The sequence below is a fragment of the Meleagris gallopavo genome, chromosome 5, assembly GCF_000146605.3.
Source record: "Meleagris gallopavo isolate NT-WF06-2002-E0010 breed Aviagen turkey brand Nicholas breeding stock chromosome 5, Turkey_5.1, whole genome shotgun sequence".
NCBI lineage: Eukaryota > Metazoa > Chordata > Aves > Galliformes > Phasianidae > Meleagris > Meleagris gallopavo.
The window spans coordinates 1,126,699-1,151,698 of NC_015015.2; the positions used below are offsets into that span (position 1 = coordinate 1,126,699).

General features: G+C 44.0%; 2 protein-coding genes across 3 annotated transcripts in view; one reads left to right on the forward strand and one right to left on the reverse strand.

The window, feature by feature from the left end:
- The first annotated feature begins 117 nt into the window (after nt 1-117).
- Nucleotides 118-5,115, forward strand: PAX6 (paired box 6). 2 transcript variants are annotated; one of them, XM_010710691.3, is made up of 6 exons: nt 118-932; nt 1,617-1,699; nt 1,947-2,097; nt 2,218-2,333; nt 3,240-3,390; nt 4,001-5,115. In XM_010710691.3, exons 1-6 carry the CDS (start codon nt 854-856, stop codon nt 4,084-4,086), a joined length of 666 nt encoding a protein of 221 aa, XP_010708993.1. In that variant the 5' UTR covers nt 118-853; the 3' UTR covers nt 4,087-5,115. The 2 variants fall into 2 exon arrangements, with proteins under 2 accessions (XP_010708993.1, XP_010708994.1); XM_010710692.3 differs by having other exon boundaries at nt 120-932; nt 2,236-2,333.
- Nucleotides 5,116-13,548: 8,433 nt separating this feature from the next.
- ELP4 (elongator acetyltransferase complex subunit 4) overlaps nt 13,549-25,000 on the reverse strand; it is a 122,624-nt gene continuing 111,172 nt past the window's right edge. The window contains exon 11 of the mRNA XM_031553355.1: nt 13,549-14,035. Within this exon, the coding sequence (XP_031409215.1) occupies nt 13,904-14,035 (132 nt within the window). The 3' untranslated portion in view covers nt 13,549-13,903. The remainder of the gene's footprint in view (nt 14,036-25,000) is intronic.

Sequence of the window (25,000 nt, forward strand, 5' to 3'; positions counted from 1 at the left end):
CCGATCTTTACATGTTAAAATTTTCAAAGAAATCTTACTTTTCTCTGGTGCGCCGCGTTTACAAAGAATGGACGGTCCTTTTATCTAAATATAAAATTCCATTTTCGGCAATTATAGCCTGTTCTTGGTGATGATATAATTACAGCTGTGCTCAGTAATAGGTGTCAAGGCGATGCACACTCATACAATAGTTGAATAAAACTGCAGAACAATGCAGGCACTTCTAAATTCACAACCTTTAAAATGAAATTGACTGTGCAGAATTCAAATAAAAACGGGATAAATATTTTTTAAAAAAGATTACAAGCTTGGTTTGGTTCCTTAATAGCATTTTCTGCAAACCTATCAACATCTAATTGATTAGATGGGAATTACTGATTATAGATAATCCGAAATACCGAACATCGCTCTTTTAAATACAGCAATAGGTAAATACGTCAGGGGGGCAGAGGGGGCTGCCCCGGTGCTTTGGCAGCGACCGGATATCGAGTCCCTACCAGTGGAGAGGGCTTTTAGGCAGGTTTTATCCCGGAGGAAAAATAACATGAAATATGGAGTGGGCAGTCGTAATTCTCTGTTCGGAACGCTTACGGTAGCGCGGGGAGATGCAGCATCCCTGTGTTAGTGGTGTCATCAGGGCCACAGCACTGCGGTACCCAGGATTGTTTTAGGAAGGGGGTCAGCTGCTCAGCCTCTGCTCTGCTAGAGCTCCTCCCGGTCGCGCTCCAGAGGTGCCGTGTCGCCGTCTCACCTCTGCATTCTCCTTCCCGCAGACGGCTGCCCGCAGCAGGAGGGAGGAGGGGAGAACACCAACTCCATCAGCTCCAATGGGGAAGATTCCGACGAGGCCCAGATGAGACTTCAGCTGAAAAGGAAGCTGCAGAGAAATAGGACATCCTTTACCCAAGAGCAAATCGAAGCCCTTGAGAAAGGTGAGCGACATTTTGCTGCCGCAGCGGTAGGAGAGAAAGGCAAGAGACACCCTGGCTGCGTTAGGAGCTGAGCAGATTCCTGGCATTCACATGCCTTATAGAGATACACACAGCTCTGAGGCCCCTGGCTCCTTCCATGCCATTTCACTCTGATCCCCGTCGATGGCTGCGGAGAACAGAAAGGGCAGCGTAGGGCTCAGTGCAGTGCTGCACCCCAGGCTGACCTCCTCCTTCTGGGTGGTGGTGGGGCAGGGTACTGGGTAGCAGCATGTCAGGGTGCTGGATGCTGGCAGGACGGGGTGCTGGGTGCCAGTACCATGCTTGCTCCCCGTCCCCAATGCTGCTGCTGCCCAGGACTGGCAGCCGGTGCCCTTTTCCCCAGCCGTGGCCGGCTCTCTGCCCAGATTTCCTGTCGTCATTCGGCCACGTGCCGCTCAGCTTCTTGGTCATGGGGTCAGGGTGCCATGGGAGCTCCTCACAGGGGTAAGAAGATCATAGCCAGCTGCAGCCCCAGCCCCACCATGCCCGACAGCCTCCCAGCACACATTTATGCAGAGAGCTCAGTGCTGCCTCGCGGTACTGACTCTTGCAGGCACTGAGGGTGTGGCCGTGCCACAGGGCTGGAACCTGACCATCAGCCACATTCGTTCTCTACAACTCACATGGCAATACTTCTCCTTGCAGAGTTTGAGAGAACCCACTATCCCGATGTGTTTGCGAGAGAGCGACTAGCTGCTAAAATAGATTTGCCTGAAGCAAGGATACAGGTATGGAGCTGCCACGTAACTTATTGCCATTATCGTTCTTCCTTTAACCACTGTAATTTGTTATGAGTGGCTTCTTGAAGCCGGGTGTAACGCCGGGTGTTCGCCCGTCCCCTCCATCAGGAAGTAGCAGCAGATGGGGTTGGCTTTGCTGTGCTGTGGGGCAGCTCTGTGCTGGCCCTGGGTGACCCGGGGAGCCACGTGCCCTCGCCCCACCAGGCCACTCACGCCTCAAACGCTGTGCTTCCAGGTGTGGTTTTCTAACAGAAGGGCCAAGTGGAGAAGGGAGGAGAAGCTGCGGAACCAGCGGAGACAAGCCAGCAACACTCCCAGCCACATCCCCATCAGCAGTAGTTTCAGCACAAGCGTTTACCAGCCGATCCCACAGCCGACCACCCCCGGTAATGCAGCCAACCCGCCCGCGTGAAGCCATCCTCGGGACACCGAGACCGTGGGACTGTGCCGCCGAGCGCGATCGTGGTTAAACTAATGTCTCCATCTATCTGTCTATTCTATTATAGTTTCCTCTTTCACATCAGGTTCCATGTTGGGCAGGACAGATACGGCGCTCACGAACACGTACAGCGCATTGCCACCCATGCCCAGCTTCACCATGGCCAACAACCTGCCTATGCAAGTAAGCACAGCGCCGCGGAGAGGGCATCGTGCTCAGATGAGCGCTTTTCTGGGATTTCAGGAGAGAAGGGTCCTCAAAATGGTCGGTGGTTGGATGGCTTGAGGGTTGGACCAGATGGCCTTAATGGTCTCTTCCAACCTTACAATCGCGAGGCTGCAGGTCTGGTGTGAGGAACCCCGGTTCAGACCAGAATGCCCGCCCTGAGGTTAAGGCATGGCAGCGGGGCCGCGTGCTGTCGGAGCGCTCCGCTGCGGGAGGGACGCGCGTGAGGGACACCTGAGCGAGGGGAGGGTGTGATTAGCATCAGTGGTTCTGCCAGCTAAGCCAGAATTGCAAGAGCTGTCAATCCTCATGCCTGAAAGCATTAGCTGATCACCAGCTGGGTGAGGAAGAAATCTATTCCTTTGGGGTCCGTTTCTATAGACCTTTCAGATGCAAAATTCCTCCTTTTTTAATGGTGGGGTTGGCCTAGGAAGGTGCTGGCCAATTACGGGAGCTGTGCAGCTTTGTCTGAGGCACGCAGCATTGACCACTGCTGGAGACGGGCGAGCCGATTAGAGAGCCTGACTCCTTCGCCGCGGCAATTACCATGTTACTAATTGCTGAACCAAAATTAACCAAATAAAGTTAGAGTCTCTCAAGTTCAGGGAAAGGAATTGCGTCGGTTAAGCCCTTATTTCACGATACTGGAGGCGGGCAGCATGGCTGACAAAGGATCAAAGAGGGCTGTGGCCCCGCTGGGCCTCCCCATCTCCCGTGGCCTCCTGACGGCCACCTCTGGGTGAGGATGTGATGTGAGCAGGTCTCCGTGGCCGTGTTGTGCCATCGCTACCTTTGGGTGGAGGGGACGCCGAGACTCTGAGCCCCAGGACTGTCCCCACATTTAACTCTGCTCTGTCCTTGCAGCCCCCGGTACCCAGCCAGACCTCCTCCTACTCTTGCATGCTGCCCACCAGCCCGTCGGTGAACGGCCGGAGCTATGACACCTACACCCCTCCGCACATGCAGACACACATGAATAGCCAGCCCATGGGCACCTCTGGCACCACTTCCACAGGTGAGCAAGCGGGCCTTGCTGGGAAGGGGTGGGAGGTGCTGGGTTAATGAGGCCATGCCCATAGCTGGATGACAGGAGGCTTCTGGGGGGGCCCTAACCATGCACGGACCTCAGTGCGGCTGAGCACAGCAGCATTCGCTGTGGCGCGAGGCATTGGCACAGCCACGCTCGCTGCAAAGTGAAGCGTGTGCGGGGCTGAGCACGTCACTGCCATGACTGCACCAAAGGATGCTGCTTGCCAGGGCACTGTTATCTGATAGGCAGGTAACTCTGGGATTACTGACCTCTGCTAATAAAGCACAACAGGGTAAAAGGTTGTCAGCATCACCGGGAACAACAGAGGAACATTTAAAAACTAGGAATGCTCGGTGTATTTCGGGCTGAGTTCCCAGTGGATAGCATCGAGCTGGGGCTCTGCCACTTACCTCAAACACAACAGTTTAGACATAACAGCTCGGCTAGATGCACATAGGCTTTGAAATCATATCTTCCCCCAGCCCAATCCTGCGGGCTGGTGGATACAAGATTTCGTACGAACCTGAAATGGGTGAGCAAAAATAGTGCTATGTATAGAAAAGCTAAAATATCCATTTTCCCACTCAATTTCCAGGTCTCATTTCCCCTGGAGTGTCAGTTCCAGTTCAAGTTCCTGGCAGTGAACCTGATATGTCTCAGTACTGGCCAAGATTACAGTAAAACATGTGTTAATTCCGTAAATGACTATATGGACAACAGTTGGATGTTCAGCAGTATTTTCTAAAGGAAGAATGGCTCTCAGAGTACTTCTGTACTGCAACTGTGCCCTACGCTGTAACACATGGAAAAGACTCTAACATGGACCTTTGTACACTGAAGGCATTATATCGGTTGGAACAAATCTTCATTTTGGTATCCAAACTTTTATTCATTTTGGTGTATTATTTGTAAATGGGCATTTGTATGTTATAATGAAAAAAAAAAAGAACAATGTAGACTGGATGGATGTTTGATCTGTGTTGGTCATGAAGTTGTTTTAAGAAAAAAAAAAGAAAAAAAAAAAAAAGAAGCCATGATCAACAAGCTTTGCCACGAATTTAAGAGTTTTATCAAGATATATCGAATACTTCTACCAATCTGTTCATAGATTATGGATTGACGTTCCAAGTTTGTATCATTCCATTGCATATAATTAAACCTGGAACAATACGCACTAGATTTATGTAAGAAAAATATCTGTTGGTATTTCCAAAGGTTGTTAACAGATGAAGCTATGTGCAAACAAGGGTTAAGAGAGAACTTCGACAGAGAAAAGAGTTTGATAGATAAAAGGTAGATTGTGTCTTCGATATAATCCAATTTGTTTTATGTCAAAATGTAAGTATTTGTCTTCCCTAGAAATCTCCCAGAATGATTTCTATAATAAAGTTAATTTCATTTATATTTGACAAGAATATTCTATAGATGTTTTATACACATTTTCATGCATCATACGTTTCTTTTTGGTCGGCAAAAGTTAATTGTTCTTAGATATAGTTGTACTACTGTTCACAGTCCAATCATTTTTGTGCATCTAGAATTCATTCCTAATCAATTAAAAGTGCTTGCAAGAGTTTTAAACTTAAGTGTTTTGAAGTTGTTCACAACTACATATCAGAATTAACCATTGTTGATTGTAAAAACCATGCCAAAGCCTTTGTATTTCCTTTATTATACTATTTTCTTTTTAACCTTATAGTGTGGTGTTGCAAATTTTGTTACTGTGCTAGGTTAACCTCACTCAGTTTAATGTCGAGCTTATTTTCCGCTTGCAATCAGGAGGCTTCTCCCGAGCTGCTGGCACCTCCAGCAGCCCGTAATTGGGGCTGATGGAAAGAGGACGGGTTCTCCTCTCTTAACTGCAGTCAGGGAGCAGGAGGCTGCGGATTTAGCCTGTGTTTCTGAGCTGTTCTCAAGGAACGGCAGAGCCGAGCGGGGCTCCCAGCCGGCAGCTCGAGCCGTGCTGCTGTGTTTATGCGTGGCATACGCAGAAATGCATATGTGCACAAATGTATGTTCCCGGCTTCTAAAAACGGTTTTTGTTAGGATGTTTGAGAAGAGAAAACAAGCTGTGTTTTTAACAAGCTCTTTGGGAGAGTGAATACCATCCTTTTATACCGCCACACAGCACAATCTTAGTGTAATTTTCCATTGAACTTGTAACCTGGTTAATACCTCAATGCGCTTTGTGTGAGGGTTGTTAGTGTGGGCGTGGGTGGAGAGCTGCATGTCAAGGAATAATGAGAGAAGACAAATCAACAGGCAGCAACAATGCGAGCTGGGACTGGCTAGTGAAAGCTGGAGGCCTTTAGTCACTGGCAGGAAAGCCAAACATTCCCGGACCCCGAGCCTGGCTCATTGTGGTGCTGCCGGCTCTGGCCATGCTGTGCTGAAACACGGCTCTCGCGCCTGAAAGGCCGGGATGTGGGGAGCGCCGAGTCAGAGCCCAGCCCTCACAAACAGCCTTTGTGAGGCAGAGATGCTATCGGGGCCAGTTATGTTTTCCTTTCTGCTCGCTCCAGCACATTTGTAGTGGCAGATAACGCCTCGCCGTGAAGCCAGAGAGCCAAGGCTAGGGCTGCCCGCAGACGGGGTCACACACACGGAAGGGCTGAGTCCTTCAGGGACAAAGAGCAGCCATGCTCAAAGCATGATACGATAGCTCATAACATTGAGAGCAGGACCACTAGGTTAAAATATTTCTTTTTAATTGATGCTGGTCAGTCGTTAGATCAACTGTAAATAGTTTTAATTACCTGGAAGCTATCAATTTGAGAACGTTAATTACACAGGGAATTTATTTTTATTTTATATCTATGTTGCTCAGACGCGTGCCCTCGCATTGTGTATTATTTCCTGTTTCTGGCTGGATTGCACTAACACCGCAGCAGGCAGGTCCCTCATGCGTGGTGAACTTGACCCAGGAGCAGCTGACGGGAGGTGCAAGCCCAGCGGTCATCGCCCACTTGCCGCCTCTATCTCCACCACCGCAGCCTGTTCCTCAACACCAGCTCCCAGAGCATGAGCTGCCCGTGGCTGGACAACTGCTCTCGGCGATGGGGGTGGGCAGGGAGCCCCCGTCCCGTGCATCCCGTTCTCCTGAAGGAGGCAGGGCCTCGCGGTTATTTGGGCAGCAGAGAGGAGGGCTTTCTGGCTCGCTGGCTCGCTGTTGTGCCCCGCGGAAGCGGGTCGGCGGGGAAGGCCACGGCTGGCCGCACATCGGGGAGCAGTAGGGACACGGTGAGCCTCGGAGAGCTGTGTGCCGGGGGCATGGGGCTGCCGTGCCTGCTCTGCGGTTGGGGGTTTTCCCCAGGGTGGGGGCTTGCCAGTGTGGTGTGGAAGGGAGCTGCATACAGCTGCAGCTGCCTTGTCCAGCAGCACGAGGAACAAACTGAAAGCTCTGAGCGGTATCTAAAGCCCATTCACATCCGTCTTCTTCTTCTTCAGAGCTATGTAGCTTGCTAAGCCTGAAACCCACTGCCGTGCGTTGCTCAGCCTAACACAGCTATTTCCAAGGATCTCTGCCTTTTACCACTAAATTCAGTGGGAGCTTCGCTATTGATTTCAGTAAGAACGAGGCATTTCTGTGCATTGGGTTAAAATGTATTTCATAATAACACCTTATACTTTATTTATAAGCCCCTCCTAAGGCATTTCACAAATTATAGTCACACAAGAATTGATGTGTGAGCGCTGTCTTAATAACACCGTATTTTGTATTTCAAATATTGTGTTCCAGATACAATATTTACATCACAAGTGAAAAGGCTGCTAACCTACCCGTTATTGTTCTGAGCAGACAGATGATGAGCCACAATGCTCACAGACACGCGTGCGGTGGTGCCCGTGGAGGCACTGCCTTGCACCGCGCTGATCCGGGTTTGGTTCTGGAAGGTAAGCAGCAGTCAGACCGTAATGCCTGGCAGACAGCAGGAAGGAGACTGTACCCCTTTTTTCCTCTTTATCTGGGCCTCTACTTATAAAAATATACAAGTGCTGGTTTACTTTGGGCAGCCTAATGTGGGGTTGATCTTTTGGGAAGATACCGCCATTGCAGAAATGAGCCTGGGACTGGTAACACACAGAACCGTGCCCCAGGGTTTTCAGCCATCAGTCCTATTTCATGCTCTTTCTGTGTCTGTACTCTTTCTGTGTCTGTAGATTATTTGTTTGTTTATTTTTTTGCTGATTTCTTAGGTATTCCTGGCTGAAATATATTGTTGTGTTTTCACTAGGTAATAAGCGCAGTTTTAGAGTTGTGCTGAGGTTTGAATTTGATCTGTGCTTCCACAGTACAAACAGCAGTAGGAAAGCTGAAACAGTATCACTCTTTTTCCTTTTTTCCCCTGTTCACATTTCCATTTGCTGTTGTGCTCAGCTCCAGCAGCTGCGCATCGCTCCACATGCAGCTAGCGAGGCTCTTCTGCTCTCAAAGTGGCATAGCATCTTTTTAAACAGCTTTTCTTTGACAAGACACCTGCTAAATGAGCTTCTGTAGCCATGTTCCTCATCAGAAGTGTGATCAGCGCTGACAAATACCCCAGTACAAACCGCCCTCCCATCAGGGAGAGGTGTAGGAATGGAGGACGAGGAGCAGAGCCCACGATGACCGCTCAGCCTTGTCTCCCCGTCATGCTGCAAATCTTGCTTTCTCCGGAGCATCATCAGGAACCTGCAGTGTCTGTGCTGTGCTGTGCTGTGCTGTGCTTGCAGGCAGAAACCACGTCAGGGCCTTCCCTCCTCGCCCCGCATGCAGCCCAATCCCCTCGGCCAGGCCTCAACCACTCCTCAGGCTCCCCATGGCTGGAGGAGCGGGCAGCCGCACGCAGGCCTCCAGCAGAGGCTGCCTTGCCTGCAGGCACCTGACAGCACTCACGTACGCTCCAGCAGCCGCGCTGTGAGGGCTGCGGGCTGCGGTTCCCCTCCCCAGGGACGACGAGCTCTTCCAGCTGCACCCGCGGAGGTGGGAGATGCACAGATAACCTCCGCCGTGTCAGCCCCGTGCCGATGGACTCTGAGACATTCATGAGCACTTATTCCATAGAAATTACGTATGGGGCACCAGGATTATGATTTACACGGAACTGTTTTACCCCTAATGTTTCTCTGCAAATTTGGCTCCATATCCAGATTCATATCCTGTAGTCAGCAGCTCTGTGATTCGCATTCCGCAGGGGAGGGCTTATTTATTTTTAAAACTCCCTCTGCCAGATTGGATTAAATAAAAGATCAGTCATTGAAGTTTTATAATTTTTTTTGCTTTTAAAGAAGCAAGTTGTCCCCTTGGATTTCTCTGAAGTCAATACCATCCCTTTGCAGATGAGGCATTCAGACCTCAGCATCTCTCCTTAAAGCAGGCTTTTCCTGGGCCCCGTGGCTTTCTGGTCCATGATTCAGCTGCTCCATGTTGGTGTTCACCTGTTTGGGCAAGGGCAGATTGAAAACATGGCCAGGCCTACATATATTTCCCTGCTGTGTTTACCTGCCGTGCTCTCCACCATGCACTAATTGTGCCCACCAACAACACTACTTGTTCTTTATCCCCTTTCCCAGTGTTTGACTGTGCTTGAAGTCTACTCTGATGCCTTGATGCTGCCATGTTTCAGGCTCTGTGTTGGTGACCCTTTGTGAGCAGTCTGGAGGGTGTTGGCGAAGCCTCTGTGTCTCATTTCTGTTCAGCAGGCCTAGCCCAACAAAATTCACGTCAGAGCTTTCTTCGCTGTGCTCTGCTCCAATTTGAGTCCAAAAAAATTAGCTAAAACTGCACTGAAGTTTGCCTGCTTAAAGACTTCTTAAGAGAATACCTGATGCCTTCCTTCAGCGCTCAGGGAATTCCGAGTGCACAAAATCAAACTCTGCCACATTATTTTGTTTAGATTTTATTTTAAATTCTTGTTACGTTTGGGATTTAACATTCAATGCTGTGAGAGATTACCTTTTTTTTTTTTTAAATATTATGTATTATATAGGAATACACAGATACTTATTCTCCAGATCTGATACTATTTTTACAAAGATCCTCTGGATCTAATCTTACCAGTTAGCTCCTCATCTAAAGCTGCACTGACTTCCCGGAGATCTAAAGTTCTACAGTGCCAGAATGTCCATTTACAAAAACATGTAGAAAGCACAAAAGATGTCTTTGTTTTGATAGAACACAAGGTTTGCAAATTAGCTTGATGTGTCTAATAACTTTCAAAATTGTTTAAAAGCAGAGTTCAAGTAAGCGGACAAGTTCTCAGCAGATTGTATGGGGCTGCTGAATCACGGCCTGAACCTCTGATTGATCACCTGAGGCGAGCAATGAGTCAGCCAGGGGAGCACAGGTGAAGGCAATTCTCCTGTGCTGCAGGAAGGGGTGGAGCCTGGCTGCACCTCTCCTAGAGCCATTTAAGAGCTGACTGCCAGTGGGGAAGGATCTCTCTGGAATCTGCTCCGTTGGAGTTCATCTTGTGAGCCCAGGACAGGGTGAGTGACTTCCTCTCATTACTCCAATATAAATTATATTAGCCAAGCTTCTGGATATATATATACCATCCGTATGTCCATTGATTATACATAGATGCTCCAGGATGTTTGGTGCTCAGTGCTTCTGAAATTTTGCCTGTCCACGCAGATGTGGGAATACAGATATAGGCATCCAATACATCAAGGAACTCCGTTTGGAGAAAATGGAGCCTAACATTTGCTTATATTAGACTAGAAACTGAAATTAATTATTAAGGAATTTTAAAATTTTCTTCCCATTTAAGCTGTTTTTTTTTTCCACACAAAGAGGTTTTGCTTTAATTCCCTTATTCTACACAAGTTCACTTATTATTGATTACACATCATCATGTGCTCAGTGTGATTAAAAACGAAGGCCTGGCTCTCTCTGGCTCTCAGGTAGCTCATGAAAGAAAACAAAAAATCTCAAGAAGTGTCATGGGGAAGAACTCTCTTTCACATCTTAGAGACATAGAAGCCTTTTTTCCCATTCTTTATGTGCCCCGTTCAATGATTTTTCTTCATCACAGGCAAAGGAAGAGCATTTTTCACTAGATTTCCAATATATGATCCTGGAGAGAAAAATATATATATATATATAGTGTGTGTAATATTTGTAACAGATAAACATTTAAAGGGATGCATTACAACCTTGTGGTTTCAGGAAGGCTTGATTACAGCTCACTCTTCAGTACTGGCACAGTACTTACTTCTTGTAAGTAGATGTGCACTTCTCCAGAAGCATTTGGAACAGCGTCACTACTTTATATTAAATTTAAAGCTGAAACTGGTGTTGTACTACAATATATTTCAAGTTTGGAGTAGCTGAATGCCCATTTACAGATGCCTGTATCCACTATTACAGATAATTGAATTCAGCTGCATCCTTGAAATTGCTTTTGTAATTTCTTTACGAGTGTCCTAAAAGACTTAATCTATCATAACATTCTTCTCATGTTCCAAATACTTACGCTTTGAAAACCTCAACGGAACAGAAATTACATAACGAATTTTTATCAGACATATTAGAAGACACAGAGCTTTAACTTTCATGATTGCTCCTTACTGTGTGTCACAATTACGTTCAGCTCGGGCAATAACTGCAGTGGGAATGTTGTCACTGCAGCAGAATCCTTCTTTCCCCCTTGAGTTTGGTGGTTTTGGTTTGTAACCTGTCAAAATAAGGCAAGTTCTGCTTGAAAATTCCAACAAACAGAAAAGCCTTGCACCGTCACCCCTGTGGAAAGAACCCTTCCAACACTGCAGGGACTGTGTTCACCCTGCATGCCACTGCCATCCAGCACAGGGCTGCAACGACGCGGGATGAAGCTGGTAGCACACGGTGACAGCCTGCCAACACAGCCCGCCATAGCCTGTCTTCCATTACCCGAGCTGCACTCCTTAGCTCTATTTTGTCTTCAAGCCAAGAGAAGAAAGAGCCGGGGGATTCTTTGGCGTCCAGGAGCTTGACATTCAGAGGGTGGCGATGGGAGATCTGACGAAATTGCCACCTCTGCCTCCTGAGCCCAGAGTGAGCTGGGGCTCCTTTGGTGCAGAACGACACCTGCGCCCGCGTGGCATCGCTGCATCCTCCATTTATAGATGAGCCGAGTCACTGTCACATGTTGTTGTAACTGATACGGTATTTTGGAAGGAAAGGAGAAGAATTTTGCTACACGTTTTTGCCTAAGGTAAACAACGCGATACATCTGTATGCCGTGACACTTATTTCACAAAGCATGTCTAGTGGATCAGAAAAAAGATTAATCCAGATCTGCAGGAGGAGTTCCTTTTATTACTAAAATAATTGTTAGCGTGTTAAGCTATAGAAGCTTCTGAAATTCATGTCTTACAAATGCATGGGAATTGCACACGTACACGCGATACACACACTGCTCGCTAACAATTCTCGGCTAAAGCGGTAACTAGAAATGGTCTGTGACTTCCATGATATTTTCTCTCCTGCGTGTTAGGTCAGTGACCTATTTCAGTTTGTTGGCAGCAATTCCTGTGTCTCGTGACTTTGTATTTCACAAAGCAAACACTGTGTTTTGTGTTATTTACATTAAAAAGATGAAATATGTAAAACTTCGCCTTTGTTAAAAATCACTTTATCCCAAGCATTTGAATCACTTCACGCTTTCAAAAGGCACAATTAAGTATCTAATGAGAACTTCCATTCAAGGTAACACATAATACAAAAAGAAGAAAAAAATGTTTGAGACATCAGCGATAATATTTTAAATATATTGGCATAGGAAAGCAGATGTCTTCTTGCTTTATTAAACTGACAGTTCAGTTCTGAAACTTTATTTTGAAAAGATTAAAAAAAATTGTGTCTTTAGAAATAAAAAAAATATAACAGGCATATCTAAAAAATATAGAAGAGAAAACCTGATTGTTACTACTAATGAAATAGCTGATGACAAAATAGTAGTCTTTTTGATTTTGATCACAAAAAATAAACTGGTAGTGACAGGATATGATGGATAGATTTGACATCCTGGCAAATCACTGTCATTGATTCAATTATTCTAATTCAGAATAAAAGCTGTATACAGTATGTGTTTATGCTACAGTGGAGTTTTTTAAGTGATTGACATTCATCATATTAGTTAGACAGTTTTAAAAGCTATGTCTTTGTTTTACACGGCGTTGTCAAAGAAAAAAAAATAAAGTAGAACCTGGACTGCATAAGAAAAAAGCAAGCCACTTAACCAACTCTTGGTTCCCAACCCATCAAAATAAGTTAGCATTACTGCATCGTATTAACACATTCTCCGAAGAGTCAATTTCACTCCAGCCATGTAATATACTATTAGAAAGACGAAAATCTGCAACTGTAATGTAATCTTACAGTTGGGTGGCTTGCAAGTTCGGCAGAGAAGAATATATTACCTTTCAAAATGGAAGGAAGCCTCAGAAGAAACAATGCAAACCACTTTAATTTACAGGTCAGCATTGCTCTGCTGTTCTTTTGTTTGATGGGACGCACATGGAGATGCATACAGAACAGCTGCAAGTTCACAAGCAGAACATATACGACGGTAAAGGAGCCCAAATTACTTTTGTGCTCTGCCCTGCTTTAGACCAGCATGTTGTGATACTCTTCCCCAAGCTCAAATGCACTCTTCTGGTATTCCAGCATTAATGTAGCTGTCGGCTTGAATTTCAATCTTGAATTATGTCTGTTGACATAATTTCATAGTGCTGACTTCAATTGTTCAGGATTACTGTTTTGAACTACATAATAAGTAGTATTATAATAAATAACTACATAATACACATAAGGAAATAAATTCTTTTTTCTACATTTAGTAAATTCCACTCAAGTGCATTTTAATACACGTATTAACTCAAAAGGCAAACTAATTATCTATAATATATTCCCATTAAAAAAACCAACAATTCTCAATTACTGGCAGATCAGAATAAAACCTAAATTTATTGTTAGACATTACATAAAACACCTAAAGTATTTCCTGAAATTTCCTCACGGTATTTCAGCCACAGAAAAGAATGGTTTTAAAAACAGTAAATGTGCAGTTAGATCTTGCAATAACACGTGATAACAAATTGCTTACTTTCATTTATCTCAATAAACAGTCCAACTTAACTTATTAGTTATACCAAATATTAAAGGCACGTATATGCAAATTCCATCGTGAGAAAAATCCTTTATTTTTATTGTTAAAAAAACAGAAATGGAGGAGCAATATTCGTTTTCATATTGGAAGGAAAGGATAAAAACACTGTACATTTCCAGTAGGGCAGAACAATGGCAGGAACCAACATAACACAAGCTTTAACCAAAAGCAAAATCCAATCAAGCCCCAAATTAGCACAAAGAAACCAGGACAAAAAAAAAAAAAAAAGAAAAAAGGCACCATATGATAATGTGTATTTTTAAAGACTGCTGGGTCAAATCATTAAGAAAAATATTTATATAAGTCATTAACACTCATAATTAGAGTGTCATACAAATCTGAGTGGAACTGCTAAGTAGAAATCACTAGAAGTCCAGGTGCTTCTTGCCGATGGCCATAGCACCACATCCTGAGCTCAGCAGTTTGGCGGATTCTGCCAGATCCTGTTTGCTTGAGCGGCTCACTGTGTCTGACAAGTCTGGAGGCAAGTGCAGGCGCTGTGGCAGGAGGTTTTCAGGAGGGAGAGAAGAAAGAGAGAGGGAAAACAGGGAGAAAAAAAATAAGAGTAATTGCAGCAGAATTCATTTTCCATAGCGTATTTCAAAATGCACTTTTTCCTGATTGTTTGATGTTTACGCACGCAAAAATGTATCCTATCCATGCATGCTTCTAGGCTGACCTGGAAATAGCTTTGTACATTTTCACTGTGTGCTTCAACACAGTTCAGGGTTCTGTAAATCAGAATACATTTTTCTTCAGGAAAATTTTCTAAACATAATCCAAATTTGCTGGAGGTATTTAACCACATCTCCACAATTTTCCCTGAAAAACAAACACTACAGCATATGCTTTCATTTCTGTGTCATGACAATATACACGTAGCTTTTCTTCACGCACTTATGCAGGCTTTGTGGCAGAATTTGAAAATAAATGATGCAGTGGACAGAAGACACAGAGGGATCACCCTGACTGCAAAACCACTCCGCTATGTGCTTCATCCTCATGTCCTGCTGACAGCGTTCAGTGAAAACTACCAGTGACATTAGCTGCATTTCCACAAGGCAATCAGACATGCTAAACAAGCTCTGCTGTCCCTTCTGAGCTGCAGGAACATGGCATCCATTTTGCTGGTGAGGAAACCAAGGCACAGGTTCCGATTGCCCACAAGCACAGAGCTCCTGCACAATAACCCTTATGGATCGGCTGTGACAAAAGTACTCCCGCTCTCTACCTGAGGATTCCTTTACATTGGAGATAAATAGCAGTACGAGTTAACTGCGGTAACATAAGGTGAAAATTAATGTAATATAGAGGCTTTGGTTTGTGAATTACTGGCTGGCTTTTGGACAGTGTGGTGATGAACGCCAGCAGCTGAGGCTGCTGAGCATCTTCCACACCGTGCAATTATTTATGACACCTGTATCATGGAAGAAGTGTGTTCCTTGAAAGATTTAGCAGGCAGAGCCTGAACTGCACAGCTTTCTGAAGGGAGCAGGGCAACAGTAATGGCTCCAATGCTCTACTAGGCGGTGCAGACCATGCTTCCGCTCAACTTCTGCTGTGTTTTTGCTTTTGTCAGAACACAGAAACATGCACAGCTGCCCTTAATTTCATACTTTTGCTACTTTTCTCATAGGAAAAAAGGATCTTGACATATCTACAGGTAAGCCTCAATATCAGGGCTCTTGCCCATCACCCCGTTAACTCAGGCTGGCAGGGCACCCTGTACCTGCAGGTCCCTCTTGTTCCTAACGTTGGGTACAGCCGTGGACAATGACTGTGCTCCACCATATCCCATTTCTGCATCACTGTTAAGCCCTGCTATGCTGGTCTGGAGTTGAAGAGCTGGTCATAAGGAAAAAAACACCTTTGACATCTTTACAACCTCTTACTCCATGCTCTGTTTGTACATGAAAACCTATTATTACAAGGAGAGGACAAAGACAGAAGAAAAATTCTAAATTTGCAAAGACTCAGATGGGAAAGTCAAAATGAAGACCGCTCAGGATGGATGGTGAGACTGAATTAAGCTTTTACAGTTGAAATGTGCTATGATACAGCGTTTAGTTGCGTACACATATACTCTTCCTCCCATCTAATTCAGTGAGGAGGATGCACACTGCTCACTTAGGGACCAGCTATTCAGAATTTTGTTTTCTTGTCATTGTTTGCTCTGAGCTTTTTCTGACATAGTTATTGTATGCTATTCAGAACTTGTTCTAAAGACAGAATGGCATTTCACATGTTAGTATATAGCACTAGAATGCTTCACAAATACCAGCGATGGTATTTTCCTGATATTCCTGTGAGATAAGGCAGCAAAGATACCTTCACATCATGGATAGGGAATTGAGGCACACAAAACATGGCAAAAGGTATCCACTAATTTCAGGAACATAACCCAAGCCATTCAGGACTTGACTGTCCATCGTGCTTAGCACCGTGCAGCACTTCACATGGTCAACCACAGCTTCCAAAGGCCTTGCCCTCTCTACAGGTCAACTGTCAGGTACTACAGCAAATGGCCACATCTCCAGCAGTGTGCCTCGCTGCATAGGCCATGTTTACCCTCAGATCAGCTGTATTCTGACCGATACACAGCAGCGGGTTCCTCTGAAAGCAGCTGACTACTATCCTGCCACTAAGACCTGAAACCCAGCACACAAATAGTACATCTGAACAAAGCCCCAGTAAGCATCTCAGGATGCAATTCCTTATGTTTTCTGTGTGCAGCTTCAAAATATATTAACCCTGAAAAATATTTTAACACCATAAAAAAGAAAATTGCAAGCTTCTGAGTAGAGACAAACTGGAAATGCATCACATGGCATTACAGAGGCATCCGAGGGATGAGCAGCAGCCCTGTAGTTTTGGCAGCACTGCAGGACCTGTGCTCACACAGTAAGTGAGAGTTTGAATAGGCTGTGATCCTTTCTGAGCACCAGCATTACAGAGTGGGCAGACACTGTCACAGATATTTGCTGACCACAGAGAAACAGCCGCGTTTAAAGTTCCAGTTTTGGCCAAAGTGTTTCCTGGTGGACAAACTTCTCTGTTATTTCAGAGGCTCCCTTTCAGTCCCTCTCATTGCTGTGACTGGCTTTGCTCACTGAGGTCTCCGACCCTGCAGCTGGTTTCCATGAGAAAGCATCCCTCCTCCAGCTACCTGCACCCCAGCCACTTTCAGCTTTCTGCTCCCAACCTTCCACTCACATTTCACAGAACCACAGAATCATTAAGGTCAGAAATGACCACTGTCAACCCACCCATTTCTCCCAATCCTGCCTTTCTCTCACTCCTTTCTGCCCATATTCCACTCCCTGTTCACATTCCTTGCCTCAGCCCCTCCACCTTGTCCTCCTCTGGGGCTGTGTCTGCAATCGTGAGCATGCAGCATGACACCACGAGATCTGTGTTTGAGCTGTAGCTGTGACTGGCACACGGGCATGATTCGCTGGCTCTTCCCACTGCTCCCAGGTCAGGTCAGGAGGGCTTTGCAGTAATAAGCACAATTACACAGAACACAGCTAAGCACACAGCTTCAGGGCATGCCTTACGAAAGGAAAACAGCTCAGACAAAACTTATTGCATACTTTGCCTTACTTTGCTTCTGCTCCTCCCTCTCAGCCTGAAGAGAACTTCTAATGACTTCATTTGTTCTCAATGTGGAAAAAAAAGTAGAAGATAAGAAGATGTAAAGTGTCAGGCCAGAGGGGACACTGGGCAATCCTTTAGTCCTAGTGAAATCTCGTATTGCACCTCTGGACTAGAAACCATAATTGGTTCACCAAAGTACCTTTCATTTTTGTGGAAATACATGTCTGTGTGAGGTACAGATTACTTTGTACTGGCTAAAATATTCATAATAACTGAAATCCCAGACATTAAAGAAACAGCAATAGTTCATTAATTGAGGACAACTAAGAGAAAAAAATCTTGGAAATTCTTTATGTATAAAAATATTTAGTAATAATATAGTAATCAAATATATATACATAGGCAAAGATTAAACACCAAGTAGTTCTTCATATCTCTCCAAAACCATCACTGTATTATAAGTGTAATTCTATAGCAGACAAATCAGTGGTAACATGAGTGAAGAAATATCACCGAGTCCGATCAGAAAAAGAGGTGGGAGATTGATCTTGATACACTAAAGCATCTAACCTTGTGATTCTGCTAACACCGACACGAAAATTTTAACAACTGAGCCCAAATTTCTGAAAATGCAAGTTTAAACAAATAAATCTTCATAATTCTATTTGGATGTCTGACCAAAAAATTGCTTATTAGTCTACAATGGCTACAGTCCTGCCTTGGGGCAGGGAGATGGGTTAATGACCTCTCTAGATCCCTTCCAGTTCCATTTGCTGCAACTCTGTGAAGACTGAAGTCACCAAAGCCTAAGGGATTTGGTTCAGGGGGAAGAGGAGGGTGAGGAGAAGAATTTTAGGAATGCTGGGAAAACGAAAGATGCAGGCTTCTAGTCGGGGAGCTTTATATCCTGCTCACTTCTCTTTGAAGCAGAACTCTGGCCATTCCGTAAAGCCCCCCCAACAGAAAACAAGCATTCACAGAGGTACGGCAGTTCATCTGTTATTTTTCTTCCTTTTCTCCTTATGATGCCCATAATGTGCCCCATGCGTTATGCTTTCTTTTTATATCTTTTTTTTACTGCCTCATGTATACCGGTTAGTATTTACTTCAATTACCACGGTACCTAGGAAAAGAGTTGACATTTTTGTAGGTGACATGAAAAAGATGGGGTTTAAGGAGAAAGCTGCAGGAGGCTGGTAATGCAGCTTTATAAAGCCTCCTCTTGGAAGAACCTGGTTTCTTACTTGAAAATAATCAAATTGTCAAGTGATCGTCACCGCCACCCATCTGGAAACGGATTCCTCGATAAAGAATAAGATACCATGGGGAGGCTGGGGAGAAGGACATTCCATCTGGAAATGCAAACCAGGAATGCATACTTTCAGGAACGAGGGAGCCCGTGGAAGATGCACAGCCCCGTGCTGCTCTGCTACCCATGCTGAGCATGTTACCTGCACTAGCCTCACTAGACTTTGTGTTTCCTGCCTTCCTCACGGGTCACTGCCCAGCATGGGAACCAGCTGTTCTTTTTGGCGAAAACAAATTGCTGTCTTGAGGTTAAATACAGAAGATGTGCAGGTATGAAATTAAATCTCTTCTAGAAAGAAGAGTTTGCTCAAATGCTTGACATGGAGGTGGCTTTATGTTTTGGCTTCTTTCCTCGCCAACTTCCAAGTCCAGAGCCACCAGAGATGTGTGCCACGCTGAAATGATTTACATTTTAATATGACATGCAGTCTAAAGGAGTGACATACCACTAGTGTTGACATTCATTCAATAACAACACTGCAATATCACTATGAAAAGATAGAAAACTCTCACTAAGGTAGCAAAAATACTAAAAATACTAAAAATACTTCTGAGTTGATGTAAGTTCATTTCTCAGTGGCAAAGCAGAAAGCCCTTCACTACTGAGGAAGCTGCAAACTCTCACTGCAAGTCATCCCAGCCCAGCCTAGGCCTGGGTCAGGCAGAAATCACAGTGTAGTCCCAGACTTAGGATGCTGCTCACATCTCACAGTCCATGTGCACTTTTAACCTGTGGCAAGGATGGTGCCAAACTATCATCCCATAAATGCAGTTAGCCTTAGGCAAACTGCGTTAAAACCAGTTTATTAAGAATCTCACATTACATTTTTTCTCAGTATTTCAATAAAATGAAGAGACAAACCAGCAGGTAGCTGTATTTCTGTATAGTGGGCAAGAACTCATCTTGCTTACAGATATATACATACGTTACGTTGCCATTTAAAAATCACCATTAAGTGAATATTTTCTGAATTGATTATAAAGAGAAAATAATTTTAAAAAGAGCGTTCTAAAACTTTCTACTTTACAGGTAACTGTGATTGACTTATAACTCATCATGACAATACCTACCCATGTTAAAATACGCACACCTATCATATGCATTTCCTATTTCTTTTTTTAAGTTGAAGCACAATCGGAACTGTCAAAATTAATTATTGTTAACATCAGGTGATGAGAGAAAGCTTCCAGTAAGAAATGTACTTGTACCTACATATCCTCGTCTGCTTGCTAAGGGACACATTGCTACTATGAAAATAATTTTTATATATAGCTAATAGCACTTAATATATCCCAACACAATTATAAAAGCCTTACTTCCCATCACTTACAGAACATAAAATAAAACAAGGGTAATTCTGACTTCCAGCTTATTTTCAAGGCAGCGATGTTCTGCCTTGATGTTCTGCAGGTTTCCAATACTACAAGAAGTATTTAAATAGACATGAAAGTACCTTGTTAAAATTAAGAACAATGAAACCACTTCCTCTTGTGATGATTTTGTAAAAGACATTTTACATTTCAGAAAGCTGAGTCTCATTCAGTATGTGCCTTTTCAGGGCAGCCTTCCAGCACACCCCCCGTACAGACATACAAGCTGTGCTGACTTTCTGGGATATGCTGTATGGCACTGCTTCTGTACTCCAACTAGAAGACTACGTGTCCCATGTCTGGAGTTAAAACTTGATTTCTTTAAGGTGAAGATATCTCAGAGATCATTTATACCAATAAAATACCGTGCTGTATGTGTTTGTGTAAAGTGAATCCCTAGGGGATTCTAGATGCTGGGGAACTTCTAGCATGTTAATGCATGAGCAAGCACTGCTGGGTTTTTACACGTGCAGCATTTGCCAATACTTTACCAAAAACACCAGTGTATGGGGCTGCTGAATCAAGGCCTGAACCTCTGATTGATCACCTGAGGCGAGCAATGAGTCAGCCAGGGGAGCACAGGTGAAGGCAATTCTCCTGTGCTGCAGGAAGGGGTGGAGCCTGGCTGTACCTCTCCTAGAGCCATTTAAGAGCTGACTGCTATGGGGGAGGATCTCTTTGGTGATCTGGAGTTCTTCTCGGGAGCCCAGGACAGGGTGAGTAACTTTCTCTCATTATTCCAATATAAATTACAATAGCGAAGCTCCTGGATACATATATATATATATGCCATCTGTATATCCATTGACATATACTAGCTGTATATCCATTGATTATACACACCAGCGACCAACAGCTGCTTGAACAGACTCTGTCATTCCAAAGAAAGACTCCAAGATGTTCTGAAGATGATTTGCTGCATGTGAAGGAATTGAAGGGAAAGAGAAAAACATTACAAGATTTCCTTTCTCTGATGCTTGAGAATTCCAAGCCTTAGTTTGGCAATGGAGCACTTAAATCATGCTTACAAGAGACAGCCACACTTTATTTTACAATTGTAATGTTTGCATAGTGAAGAAGCTCCTCATGCCATAAAGGGCCTGGAATACTCACTGATGCTATAGGCAGTCCAGATACTATACATGTTCAGCCAATTATCCCATCCCACGCTCAGCGAATTACAATCAGAATTACATATTTAGCATGCAATCATAATACTTATTTACCACGCTCTTTTCAAGCACATTGAAAAACTGCCTTTGTCCTGAAGAATTTACAGTCTGAATATACGAAGTAGATAGAAAGGAAGAAGTAAAAGCTAAAATATACAGGCAGAATGAAAAACATCATGATATATAAATATTGTATTAATGCCAATGCTTTTTTCCTCTAAGTGGAAAAAAAAAAGACCACACGTGTTCTATCAGAAAAAATATCCTGCATAGAAAGCCAAATGTAAGAGAACAGGCATAGGGGAAGAAAAGAAGTGACAAAAGGAGTGAAAAAAGGGAAAATTAACAGGTGTTATTTAGACCAGCTATAGTTGTGATCAGAGTACATTGTCTAAAAGCTCAAGAGACATGCTGTTCGAAATTCAAATAGTAGTTCATGGGTCTGATGGCACATATGTAAAGCAAGCAGACTAACACAGATCCTTAGATCTGTTCTTCTTGCTCAACCTCTCCTCCTGAGCTTATGTGAGAGGACTGTCGGACTGTAATGCAAGTCTGAATAATTCTTGGGCTCTCAGGATAGTCCGGATGGACGCTAATGTTCATGTCACATTCTCTTCCCTGATGGATTCATTCAACCTCGTTGCAGCTGTCTACCAGTCAGCTGTCTAACCTATATTATATACTTACTACGAGATGAATCATTCTTGCAAGTGCTTGCCCATCTCTGTTGCTTGTACGGGAAAGCAGGATGACTAAAACCAAATTCTTAGCTTGAAGAGTAAGAAGTTAAGGAGAGGAATTCAGTCCTGCAACTACATGAAAGTCCTCACTGAGACTGTGACTCCACTCCTCTTTCTTTGAATGACATTGCAACATGCCATGAAGTACGGATTTCCTATCACACCACAGATGGCTCACTGGAAACGTTCCAAAGCTGCTGGCGAAGCCCGCGCTGCTCTATGAGAACTTGGGTCTCTCTGCTGAAATGCTTGAGAAGTGTTCAAGCTTCCCAACCAAGACTCTGTGTATGCAAACAAAAGCTCTGTGAGTGAAGAGAGGGGAGAAATAGCATTCAGAAATGGAAGCATCTGTTCTGTGGAAGCCCAACATATTGCAATGTCATTGTCAACCTCTAAAATTCCAGCCTAGCTGGAAAAGTAACCAAATATTAGAGTCCTCATCCGAAGCTATCTGCTAAAGTTAACTGCTGTCTACCAAGCTTCTGTCTCCGTTCAAAATTTTTGCTGTGTTTCAGAAAACTCATTAATACATCAATTTAAAGATTATCCTTTCCTCCAAAGGTGTGGAACAACACCAACTGATAACAAGTGTTTTGCCTCTTGGTAAGATTGCCCAGATTTCAACGCTCTGCAGAGGGATTGGTTGTGCTCTGAGATCTAACTTGCCCCAGCAAGTCTGCATTGCAAATAACTCTCAATGCCCAAGTTACCAACTAAAAAAGGAATGATAACAGAACTGCAAATGAACTCTGAATTGAAATTTCTGGACAACGCACATTGTCTAGAAGCCTCCATCTGATTTTGAGTATTTAGTCTCTACAGATCATACGAAATCCAGCATTTAATGAAGTGCTTTCCTAGGGAGATCAGTAGGAAGGAGCTGTTTGGAGACAGCAATGCTCATGTTCTCCTCCTCCCCTAAAAATGCTTGTTTCTGTGTAGAACACAAACAGAACATGTAACTATACCTGCACATGCACACTCGGCTTCTGACTGCCCATTTGTTACTGATAATGGCACAGTGGCCAAGGTGTCTGCCTACAGAATCTCTCCAACATAGGCAGTACTGCTCATGCTCAGACGGTGTGAGCACAGAGTTTTACGTTGTAAAACACACATGCTACGAAAGTCTCTGTTTCAAAGAGACCAGTGCCACAGGTTTGGCAAGTTTCTGCTTAGGAAGAAGTGTGTGGGGGGGTGGTAAACGTGAATGCAAGTTGGGGGTCATTCCTGCTTTACGCTGCGAGTAGCCCAGCACTCTGCAGTCAATCTACTTTTTTAGGTCAGCTGGAATTAGAAAATTTCCATTGCTAGGCAGCACAGCACATCTGCAAAGCATTTCTGGGCTCTCCAAAGTGAGGCACGCGCTGCCCAGAGGAAGATTCATCGCAGGCAGCCGGCCAGAGCCCGCGCCCTCCTGAGCGGGCAGAGCGTTCGGAACAGGGGATCTCCCTACTTCTGTGCACAAATATATAACACGACCAGAACACAGCAATTAGCACATTTGTAAGGCTTCAGGGATAGGAACAACTTAACAGCTTTTTGAAGCAGACTAATTTTCTAGAGCTTTTAATCTTTTTATTTTATTTTGCTTTTCATGCGTAGACAAGTTTTTTGCTACAGGTATTTTCTCAGTCAGCCTGGCAGGAGTAGCACGTGAAGAAAAACAGGGATTATTTAATCACTTTAAAACAGTGCTGGAGATGAAAAAGTGTGATGTAAGTGCAAATAAGTGCAAACTTATCACTAATCCCTGCTTTAAAAGCACACGTTACTTACACAGATGAATGTATTGCTGTTTCACAAAATCTTCCACATTTCAGAGCCCGGGCTGCCCAGCAGATGACCAGTTTGTTTGTGTTTGTAGCTTTGCACAGACTGGAAACTTCAGCTGCACGGCAGTAAATTCAGCTGTCAGATGTTCCACAGCAAAGCCAAAACCAGGCCGATAGAAAGAAAAGCAAATCTGCTCTCATTGTCTGCTCACACTAAAAAAACCTGCAGTGATACCAGAAAGGTTCTCAGTTCGTGTAACTCCCAGGTGAGGTGGAACAAACTGTAGTATTAATATTTTGATATTTCCAACTTTCAGTACTAATTTGTCATGAGTTACCAGGGCTTCAGTTTAAAACCCAGGTTAACGAAGCCCTTTCAGAAAGTTTCTACCAAATAACCTCAGACTTGAAAAGCTGCTGAAGTGTAATTTAATATCCACAGTGTTGGAGCAACCTGCTTTGATATGAAAACATCCTGTGGCATATTTTCACTCGGTGATTGATACTGCTTATAGAAAACCCATGAAAACTGCACTGGTGATCCAGTGGTCACGTTGACTGCTTTGGCATTAGGGGAAGTTTGAGCCCAGAATGAGAAGTGGCTGGTGAAGGTTAAAAGACAGGTCACACTAATTGCTTGTGAAATGACTCTGCACAGGACTGTAGGACCCAGCGTAATCTCAAACAAGTGTATTAAATGTGAATGCTAGAAATTGGTATCCCGTTAAGTGCCAGCCTTCTGTAAGTAAAGGAGATTAAAACAAACAGTACTATTTGGATGTTGGGGGTAGGGCTGAACATCTGAGCAGATTCCTACATGAAAGATGTGTTTTGTACAGAAACTATATGTCAAATTATAGTTATTTGCTTTCAGATGTTCCTAGTGGTTACTCAGTTTTGCACTTTTCATGTGTCAGTATTTTTTTCATTTTACTTCTTTATTCCCTACTCCAAGTAAGACTCTTTAGAGCAATAAGATCTTTAAAATCCCTTTAGTGTTTAGAAATGTCAACAATGCAGTCGACTATACTTGATGAATAGGCCAGACAGAAAAACCTGCCTCAAGTTTTCATCTCGAGAGAAGTAAGGTGCTTTGAAGAGCACTTGATTTGAGATTTAGAAGCCTGCTGCTATTCAGCCAGGCACTCTCGAGAGCTGTTAAGTTCTGACCCATAGCAGGAAAATAAGTTGGAGGGAGGGGAGAGAAACTAGTAAGGAATACGTTTTGTACTCCCTGCGTAATTGTTTCCTCTACATACCATTTAAACATTCCTTCCTGTAAATAAAAAAACCAAAAAAACTAGGAGACCAGGCACCCTTACCAGACACTCTTATTTGAATATTTTGAATGTAGCTAAAACTTGCCAGGGGGAACAACCACAGCACTGGATAAAGATGAGGATCTAAAGGAAAAAAAAAATATATCTAAATGGTTCTTTCCATTTGAATAGACGGCACTGACATATTAAAGCTTCGTGTTTTTGACAAGAGACATA